Source organism: Onthophagus taurus, chromosome 11, assembly GCF_036711975.1.
Source record: "Onthophagus taurus isolate NC chromosome 11, IU_Otau_3.0, whole genome shotgun sequence".
Taxonomy (NCBI): domain Eukaryota; kingdom Metazoa; phylum Arthropoda; class Insecta; order Coleoptera; family Scarabaeidae; genus Onthophagus; species Onthophagus taurus.
In genome coordinates this window covers 9,799,039-9,809,242 of record NC_091976.1, presented here as the reverse complement: position 1 = coordinate 9,809,242, position 10,204 = coordinate 9,799,039, and the positions used below count along the sequence as shown (strand labels likewise).

Below are 10,204 nucleotides of genomic sequence, written 5' to 3'. Positions count from 1 at the left end.
AAAATATTATTTTGGAATATTTTCTTTATTTCTTTAAATATTATTCTGGTCTATTTGTAGTTAAAAGTTAGCAGTTAGTTAATTTTTTTTTGTTTATAGTTTTTTTATTCATAGTTTTATTTTGAACTGTTATTTATATTTGAGGCGTGTAGTAGCAAAACTCGCCTTATCCACTTTTTACAAAATTTTAGTTAGATATTGGAATACATTATTTTTATAAATTTCAACACATTCAATCATAATTTTTTTAAAAAACATGCTATATACCCTTTTAAAATCATTTTAAAATTTTCTTGTCATAGCAAAACTCGCTATATTTATAGATAGTATCGCGGCAAAAGTTGCCTTATCTAAGGCTAGGCGCACATAAGGACCCAGGCGACACAGGCAACGCAGCGCAGTACAGGGTAGAAATCTGTGTACAGTACATTTTGACGTGAAATCGCATATTACAACGCAGTACAGGGTAGAACAGTAACTTGCGAGACAGAAACGTGTGGCGCAGTAAACGATACACAGATTTTAGCGACACGTGAGGGATTTGTAATGTTTATGATCTTAATATTTAAGGTTATGTAAGTAGTGGTCAATAGTGAAAATGAGTATCAGCGAAAAATTAATAGAAATGGTACGGAACTATGATGTATTATATAATACAAATAACCCTGACTATATGAAAATTAAACTTAAAGATGAAATTTGGGTAAATATTGCAAGAGAATTAAAACTAAACAATGGTAAGTATGAAAATAGTTTATATGTTCTTATTATAAGTAACTTATTATAAGTAACTTTATATGTTCTTTTTGTAAATGTGTTTAATATTTTCCTCGTAATATGCTATCTCTTTGCCACTGTACAGCACCTGTAGTATTGAAATAGTGTGTATAATTTTCACGTACTAAGAAAGCATTTCTTGAATTTCGCGAGTTATTATAGCGTATTGAAGTTAGTTGGTCGGAGAGGAGTTCTTCATCAGCAATATCCTCCACATTTGTAGCAGTACTAGTCATTCTAAGGTAATTGTGTAAAACGCATGCTGCCTTAACAACATTATCAACACTAGCAAGTTTGATTTCAAATGGTTTTCTAAAAACATGAAATCGCCCAGCTAGTATCCCAAATGCACATTCTACTGTTTGTCGTGCGCGCGATAATCTATAATTGAATACCTTATTTTCATAATTCGCTGTAACTTTTCTTTTGGGGTAAGGTCTCATTAAATTTTCTAGTAATGGAAAAGCCTCGTCCCCCACAAAAACATAAGGCAATTCTTTTTCACCACCGCTAATCATATCTGGTTCCGGAAGCTTAAGAGTTTTGTTTTGTATTTTCTTGTATAGTATGCTGCTAGAAAATATATTCCCATCACTAAATCGTCCCATTGACCCGATATCTACCGTAATAAATTTATAGTTTGCGTCTACAGTTGCCATTAGTACTATAGAACAAGTATGTTTATAATTAAAATAAGAAGATCCACTTTTGGCCGGTTTCTTGACCACTATGTGTTTGTCATCGATCGATCCCACACAATGTGGAAATTGCCATCTTTGCTCAAACTCCTTTGCAATTTGTTTCCACAGTTCTTCTGTGGGGTCCGGTAAGAAAGTTTGTTGCAGGCATTCCCATATAGCCGCTGATACTTCATTCACAATCTTAGATACTGTGCGATCTCCTAATCTATAGCTATATCCAATACTTTTATAACTATTCCCTGACGCCAAATATCTGAAATATAAAAGTATTCAATAGCGTACCTTTATTTAACAGGTGAAGAAGCGAAAGATGCTTGGACAAAATTACGTAATTGTCACCGTTACGCCTTAAGAAGGCAGAAGAACGGACAACTGAAAAGCGGTGCTGGAGGAGGTAAAAGTGTCAAACTATGGAAATATCAAAAACAGATGGAATTTTTGTTGGCGCACATGCAAAATAGATCACGAGAAACCAATGTAACAGAAGATAAATTTGATAATGAACAGACTGAAGAAGAAGAAGTTGAAATTGAAAACACAGAAGAAAAAGGAGAGAATGACGAGGACCAAGCAGAAGTGCACAGAACGCTCACAACTGCACCTAAACCTAAACGAAAAAAAGGCTGTGATGTTGCTCATTTAATTAAAGCTTCTTTAGCACGTCAAGAGCATCGAAGTATGGAAAGGGATATGCATAGAAAGCGAAGAGTTGAAATCGAAAAAAATGACGAACTGTACCATTTTTTTATGAGTATGTACGAAACAACCAAGCGATTCCCAATTCATTTACAACATCTTGTAAAAAGCAAAATATTTGGTATTGTATCTGCCTCTGAAGCAGAAAATTTAAATTTACCATTTAGTCCTTGTGCGTTATCCCAACCTCAACCCGTCGAATCCTTACCCTCTACAGTACCCACACCACAAACTTCATCTTCAACTCAATTTTCCTTTGAATCCTTTGACTATCCTTCAACTGAAATTACACCTAGATCAACACTTCGACAAGAAACCTCCGATTTACATGATAATGTCTCAGAACAAGTTTTTTGTTTATTATAGAGATATCGCTAATAAAATATTTTCACCAATAAAAAGTCACCTTAGAAATACCGCTAGTTTTTCTTTTGTTGTTATTTCTTTATGTGCACGGCTGCCTTCATGATAGATTTTGTTTTGAATAGTATTGTGTATTTCTTCAAATTGCATACGATTCATTCGGAAATAATTTGTAAACTGGTCATCTGAAAACTCTGAAGTCAAACGAAATTCTCCATGAGTTTCACGCTTTCGTAAATAACTGCTTTTCCATATCCTTTTTTTTCTCTTGAGTTTTGTAGCTGCATATAATAACGTACAATTTATTAACGCATCTAAATCCGAATCGGAGCTTAAATCGGTGTCTTCCATTGCACAGATAGTAAAATACTGCATTATAATATGCGCTCTCTACTGCGTAACTACGCGCACGTTCAGTTTTTCTGCACTGTTCCTGCCCTGCGTCTGTGTGCTTATGTGCGCCTAGCCTAAGCGTCCAATAGCAATAACGATTCACGATCACGTGAGCTAGGGTTCTGATACGCGGCCATTTTTAATTTAAATTTTTTAATAGTTTGTTTGATTAATAAGTTAGTAAGCGTGTTTTTGGTGTTGTGTACATACAAATTATGTCTAATATGAGTCAAGATGTTATTTTACCCTCAAAAAAAGGGAAAGGAAGAAAAAAAATAGCCGATAAATCAAAATGGAAAAGAGAAATCAGTAAGCGTGAAAGGTAAGCTCTTTTTTCTTAAGAATTTACTAATCTTGTACAAAAAGTACTCGATCTGTCCGTTTCATAATTTTCAACACCTTCGTGACCGATCACGTATTTTTACGTTTTTATATTGTCTATAGCCAGGCGCCGCTCACGTATTTTTACGTTTATATGACATTACTTGCGGCTCCTGGCGTAACAATACGTAGCGAAGATGCCGGCCATTGACGTTATCCTAATTGTATGTTGAGCGGACGCGAAAGTGTTAACAAGGGAAGTTAATTTTTTCGAATAGTAAATTAAATTCTATGATACACAGCAGAATAATTTAACTTTATTTCCTTCAGATATTCCTCTCCTAATCTGCCATGTTTCCCAATATGCAAGCACAATGGCAAAACCTTCCACTGCAAAAAATTAACAGGATTGGATATTTACAATTTTTATCGGAATTTTTATTTGCATAAAAATAAAGTTGAGCAGGATGCATTTATTTTAAAATACTGTAGCCACGACAAACCAAAAAAACAAAACCGAAATTTAAAAGAAGGAAGCAGTCGAAAAAGTGTGGCAATAAAATACTTTGTGAAAAAATGTCGCTATGAAAAATATAAAATTCAAGTGTGCCAACAAACGTTTCTTCAGATTCTTCACGTTTCCAAAGATCGTGTACAAAGAATTTGCAGAAACCATTTAAACACAGGACTAATGCCAAAAGAAAACCGAGGGGGCGACCGGATTAGTACAAAATTTGTTGAGAAACGAACTGCGGTAAAAAGATTTATTGAAAATTTAAAATGTGTAGAAAGGCACTATTGTAGATCAAAAACAGATAGTAGACAATATTTGCCTAGCGGATTAAGCTTCTCAAAACATTGGCGCACTTATAACAGCAATGTTAATTCTGAACATCATGTAAAAAGAACATTTTTTCAAAAAATTTTTACTAATGATTACAATATTGGCTTTGGAACTCCGGTAACTGATGCATGTTCCAAATGCATCGAACTGTCGGAGAGAATAAAACAGGAAATGCGTCCTAATGAAAAAAACAAATCAATTATAGAAAAAAGAGTTCATAAATTAAAAGCAACGGTGTTTTTCAAAAAACTACAAGAAAAGAAAAATGAATTAATTACATTTTCATTTGATTGCCAAAAAAATTTGGTTATACCAAAAATACCAGATCAAATTGCCTACTTCAGCCGGCAGCTATACATCTATAATTTTACCATTGTAAGAGGTTCTTCAAAAAGTCACATGAACCCAGAAAACGTATTTATTTATACGTGGATGGAGCATGAATATAAAAAAAGTTCCAATGAGATATCATCAGCTGTGTTTCATTGCCTATCACAAGTCGATCTTTCACCATATTCAAATATACGTCTATGCGCTGATGGTTGTAGAGGACAAAATCGGAATTCTACAATGATAGGAATGTGTTCTTATTTTTTGGCAAATGTGGCACCTCCGAATGTTAAAACAATAGAATTGATTTTTCCAGTGCCTGGACATTCATATCTCCCATCTGATAGGATATTCGGTCGCATTGAAAAAATTTTAAAGAAAGAATCAACTATTATAGGTCCTAAAATTTATAGAAATATTTTTGATGAGCATGGAACTGTTGTGCAGCTGGGCAAGGATTGTGTAGTAAAAGATTGGAAGTTGAGCGTTAAAGAATTTTTGAAACCTGTTCAAGCGTGGCACTTTAAGTTTTCGCAAGCAAAAAGATTTATTTTATCGAGAAGTCAAAGAAATTTAATTCTTGTTAGTGGAGAGGTTTATTACAATTCTGACACTGGGACTGCAAAGTCATTATTAAAAAGAGGGAAAACATTCAGTTGTTTCTCACCAAATCAAATTGAAATTTTGGATCAAAAAAAGGTCGGTAACGTCAGGGAGCTTTTAAGAAAACATTTTGGTGATAGGTGGATGGAAAGACAAGACTTGAGTTTTTTTATACCTTTAGTAGTTGATTTAGATAGACCATCTTTAAAAGAACAAGAAGAAGAAGAAGACATAGCATGTTTTTGTGAACGGAGACCACAAGAGGTTGATAACCTGTTAAGAATTTAAAATATTTGATTATTATTATTTTCAATTTAGTGTTCATTATTCAAAATTGTTCAAAAAAATAAATAATAAATAAATTTTTTTAAGAAAACCGTCTGTTGATTGAATATTGTGGTATAACAAAACTTGCTATTCATTCATAACACAGCAAAACTTGCCTTATTCAAATAAAATTACTGTTTCTTTTTCAAACTGGATAAAAACCAATTATAGAGAACCTATTGTTGATAACATTTCATAACGTAATAGCTATATTTATTTGGGTTTTATATTTGTTTTCCTAAAATTTATTGCTCAAAACTTAAAATTTTGATTTTCTCAAATTTACTTCAACTGGATAAGGCGAGTTTTGCTACTACACGCCTCATTTAATATATATTATTGTTATACATATGTAAATATTACTGTTACATTGTAAATAAATATGTATAATATATAATTGCAATATTATTTGTTGCGCGCAGCATAAAATTCAGTATAGCGGGCTTTATTTAGTTATTAACCATTGGTATAATATTTATGCGAAACCATTTGGGTGGGAAGTTAGGTCGAAAAGTGGGAATATTTCAAATAATGGCGCCAGGGATCTGACAACACTGGTTGCCTAGTTCCTTATTTTTCTTATATTAGCATAATTGCTAACTTATAATAAACTTTACTTCAAAGCCATTGTTGCTTTTAATTCATAACCCCAATAGGTTATGGGCCCAGGACTACGCGAAGTGAAGTGAAAAGTGTTGTGATAGTGTTGTTTTGTGAGCTCAACGAGTTGTGACGTGTAAAGTGCCGACTGTGAACTGTGGTGACGTGTAGGAAGTGTTTGTCCCTTCCTGGATTGCAGTGTTCAGGATATTTGGTGTTGGCGAACCGAGACAGTGGTGCGTCGTGCTGTCTGTACGATTTGTTACGTGGCGGTTTTTTTTTTTTTTCGTGAAGTTCGTGTTGTAAGGAGCGGCTCTTACTTTGTTGTGTGGGCGTGCTAAAGGCGTATGCGACAAGCAGAACCTTGTCACGCCGGCTTGGATTTAGGGAGCAAAGTTAAATGAAATTTAATAAAAGAAATCAAGTCAAATTTAAATAACAAATTTAATGAAGTGAAATCAAACAAAAACAATAGCAAAAGAAAATAAAATACAACCTAAAATTAATAAACAGAATTAAAGTTAAAATAAATTGGAACAAACAAAATTTAGCTACAAAAATAACTCGAAAACTTTATATTGATTAACAAGAGAAATTTTAATCTAGTAATTTACCTGACTTTACTTGAAAATCGGTATAAGCAATTTAATCAAAAAATATCTAAGTTCAACAATTACAAAATGATCAATTTAATAAAATGAATAATTCAAAAATAACATCGAATATTACGTAGGTTTATACCAAATCAGAAAAAGCCAAAGCAATTAGTTACAATCTTTACAAGTTAATATATGAAATAAAACATTAACGACTTACCAAGGGTTAAAGCGATCATATTGAGAGGAGCGACTCGTCAAAAAGTATAACACTTTAATTTTAATCCGATCGAATAAAAGTTAATTAATAATTATTAATTAAATAACTTACATCAAACTTAAGAATTACCGGAGTCTTACTCGGACTGTACACTAAGACTCTTAACCGAAACCGAACAGGGTGCTTCGCCGAAGAAATTAATTTAAATCCAAACCGAACTGTCATAAAAGGCGCTCCTCCTCAATATTTAAACCTTTACCCCCTGGACGCTCTTTCCTTGAGGAAAGTCCTCATTGGCCAACACATGGCTCAACCAATTAGAGATTGCAACATCAGCAATTAAACAAAAGAGAGGGAAGGAAAACAAAAGGAAAACGTTTCCCCCCTGAACGCTCTTAACTCTAAGAATAATCTTATTGGTCAACGCGTGGTTTAACCAATCAAACAATTACAATTATAACAATTAGACAAAAGAAAAGGAAGGGAAGGATGAGTCGAGCAGCGATCCCCTCTATCCGAGAATGAATAAAAATATCAATAATTAATTACCAAAATCTGAACTGGTCTGCGGATCGCTACATCACTTCCCCCTTGAAAAAAGAACGCTACTATAGTTGCGTTTCTTTTTCAGCCCTTATCATGCAATCACCTATTCGTATATTTAGCAAGGGCAACATAGGTGGTTGCTTGATGTTATCTGACAACAAAATTAATGAATACAATAAGCAATTCTATATTTACTTATAGTCCTTAACTAGCATCACTAAAGATGTAATATTACCACTTCGGAAAATGACTCTATCGCGCACTCGAACACTTCGCGAGACTCATCACAACACTCTCCTTGTTTTGTAGATCAGCTGGGCTAGAACCCTCTACTCGGTAGATGTTGATGGTCTCATCCATGTTGGTATTTCGGTTACAGACGGATAAAAGGTTTTCTTAGGAGCTATCGTTTGTGGTTCGGAAGGAGCATTCGGTATAGTGGGAGACGCGTCCTCAGGAATAGGTATTAAGGGTACTTCTGGATCAGGGTTGTTCGCTTGTGGTCTATGTTTGTTTAATAACCACATGGTTAAGTTATTCCAGAGACTGGCCAGAATAATCAGTCCACAACCCATTGTTCGATATAGAGCGTAACCATTTAGTATTACGCTAGCCAACCCTTTTAAGAAACGGAATAGAACTATAATTCCAATGAAACCACTGATAGCCATACCCACTTCCGTAAACCAACCCCATAGGTATGATAGGGTACTTTTCGCAAATTTTCGTAGCTCACTGGGGTTGAATAGATTTACCACGTCTATATTACTCCCATGCGTATCTTTTCCTTGTAACCGTCTAATTAAAATGCTTTGAATCGCATTTCGTTCGATTCCAAATCGGATCGCATCTTGTGCTTGAACCAAATCTTCTTGTGTGTACAACCCAGCGGCCCCAAAGGTATATAAGGGCGTGAATTTAAACACCACTTCTTCTTTTACTTCTAGCTTCTCCGGTGGATTTTGTAAGATTGGATGCGGACCCATAGATACCCATTTGTCTTCCAATTGAAACATTGGTAGAGTCGCCACGTTACAATCCACTTCTTCGCCCATCTTAGATAGAATGTGCGTCAACGGCGCCATAAAATAGGTTTCGTTTGAATTATCCGTCACTGGTAATTCGTTATAACATTTAGGAACCCGGCGAATTTGTACCACTTTAGGAATACATTGCAACACGTAACCGGGATGATTATTCAATAGGGTACTCACGGCATTAGGCGCAAGAGGAGCCATTAGCAATCTGTTCTGCAATATCTCTCTTTTCATCAAACAGCGCCTTTGAACGGTGTCTCGGTACAAATTGTTTAAGGACTTCTTGTATGAATGTTCGACATACATAAATTTACTATTGATATAAGCCGTTCGACATCCCTCGGATTGATAACATGAGATGTTGGTATCAATTGCTGGTTCTCGACGAAGTACAGAACCAATCTCGGGTGTTCAGTTAAATATATTTCCGAATATATTTTCCTTTTTAAAATGCTGAGGGCAAAATACGATCTTGATGTCTCACGACCAAATCGTTGGTATCTTTTTGCAATCATCAGCACCCAAGGCGTTCCACAATGAGTAATTGAATGTGTAACCTCTACCAAACAGTTATATACTTTTTGTGAATAGAATCGATTTCGTTGTAATATTTGGACATCGGTCATTTCTCCAATATACTCTGGTAATATTAATCGTCTGAGCACTACAGTCGTACGCTATAATTGCTTCAACCTCGAAGACGACCATCATGAAAACCACGATCCATTTTTCTGGACATATTTTCAATTACAATGAACATTGTGATTCGACAATCTATTCTTCCAAACGTAACGACGTTATCTTATAAATAAAATTACTCTAATTGACATTAATATTTCAATTCATGAGACGAAACAAAACGGTTATACTGAATAATACAACTATTACGAACGTTACAAAACAATAAAGTAAGAAAGGAAAAGAAAGAAAAATAGGAAAGGATTTCTCTTTTTCCCGATTAGCGAAGGACTAAACACCTGTTCCTTCGCTAACCAACTGTTAAACCACTTGAAATACCAGCGGTGGCCCTAGCTCTACTCAAGAGACGACAGCCTGACTAGAGCTGGTAGTACGGCATCACCCATAAGCCACAATACGTAAAAAAAAATTTTTTGCTACGGGGGATTATCAAATAATTCCACCCCGTAGTTGAGTGATGCCTCGCGTGTGTCTGCAATGAAAAGAAATTTTTATGAACTACGCCCCAAGGGCACGGCCTCCTTTTCTTTAGCCTCCCGATGCCCTAGGAGGGATGTGTAATTCAAGGATCGACGCCATAAGTTAGTTTTTCCGGGGGTTTGATATCTCTACGACCCCTTCGCAAAGCTAACGGTAAACTAGTATCATTATCAATCGGAACACTACTAACAGATTCTGTATCGGCCACCAGCTCATTGCTCTCGGTCGTTTCAATGTTATTTTCGTCATCTAGATCTTCTTCTAGTGCTTCGGCAAATTCTGGAGATTTAAACAACCTGGTTGGAACGACTTTCACGTTTCTAGTAGGAGTTAAGGATGGTCTATTTTCTTGTATTCTTGGAGATCTCATTTTCCATGGCCCAGGAATTGTTCTAAAGATTGGCATCGGTAGGGTCATAGGCTTATACATTGGATCAGTTTCCTTAATTGGCGAAATTTCGTTATCACCTTTATTTACATAATTTTTCCGTAAATAATCCGAGTAGTTATGATTTGAAGGAGTTTCATTCCAATTGGTTTTGAACGGTTTTAATCGATTTACGTGAACAACAGTTGTTTGCGACCCGTTTTGAACTTTAATTTTGTAATTTACCTCATTTAGTATCTCTACGATTCGATACGGTCCTGTCCAGGTTCTAGATAATTTTCGT

General features: G+C 35.1%; 2 protein-coding genes across 5 annotated transcripts; both read right to left on the bottom strand.

Annotated features, from left to right (window-relative positions):
• Window positions 1–738: 738 nt before the first annotated feature.
• LOC111418916 (uncharacterized) lies at window positions 739–5,075 on the bottom strand. Of its 4 annotated transcripts, none has more exons than XR_011641969.1 (2): window positions 2,581–5,075; window positions 739–2,454 (listed from the first exon to the last, which is right to left on the bottom strand). XR_011641969.1 is itself a non-coding variant. In XM_071200243.1 (2 exons), the coding sequence occupies exons 1-2, from the start codon at window positions 2,910–2,912 to the stop codon at window positions 819–821; spliced, it is 1,245 nt and encodes a 414-aa protein (XP_071056344.1). In that variant the 5' UTR covers window positions 2,913–3,293; the 3' UTR covers window positions 739–818. The 4 variants fall into 4 exon arrangements, 1 of the variants encoding a protein (XP_071056344.1); XR_011641970.1 differs by lacking the exon at window positions 2,581–5,075 and having other exon boundaries at window positions 739–1,731; window positions 2,217–2,571; XR_011641971.1 differs by lacking the exon at window positions 2,581–5,075 and having other exon boundaries at window positions 739–1,731; window positions 2,335–2,571.
• Window positions 5,076–6,380: 1,305 nt separating this feature from the next.
• On the bottom strand, window positions 6,381–8,876 carry LOC139431942 (uncharacterized). Its single transcript, XM_071200245.1, has 2 exons — window positions 6,883–8,876; window positions 6,381–6,823 (listed from the first exon to the last, which is right to left on the bottom strand). The coding sequence occupies exon 1, from the start codon at window positions 8,658–8,660 to the stop codon at window positions 7,647–7,649; it is 1,014 nt and encodes a 337-aa protein (XP_071056346.1). The 5' UTR covers window positions 8,661–8,876; the 3' UTR covers window positions 6,381–6,823; window positions 6,883–7,646.
• Window positions 8,877–10,204: the final 1,328 nt, after the last annotated feature.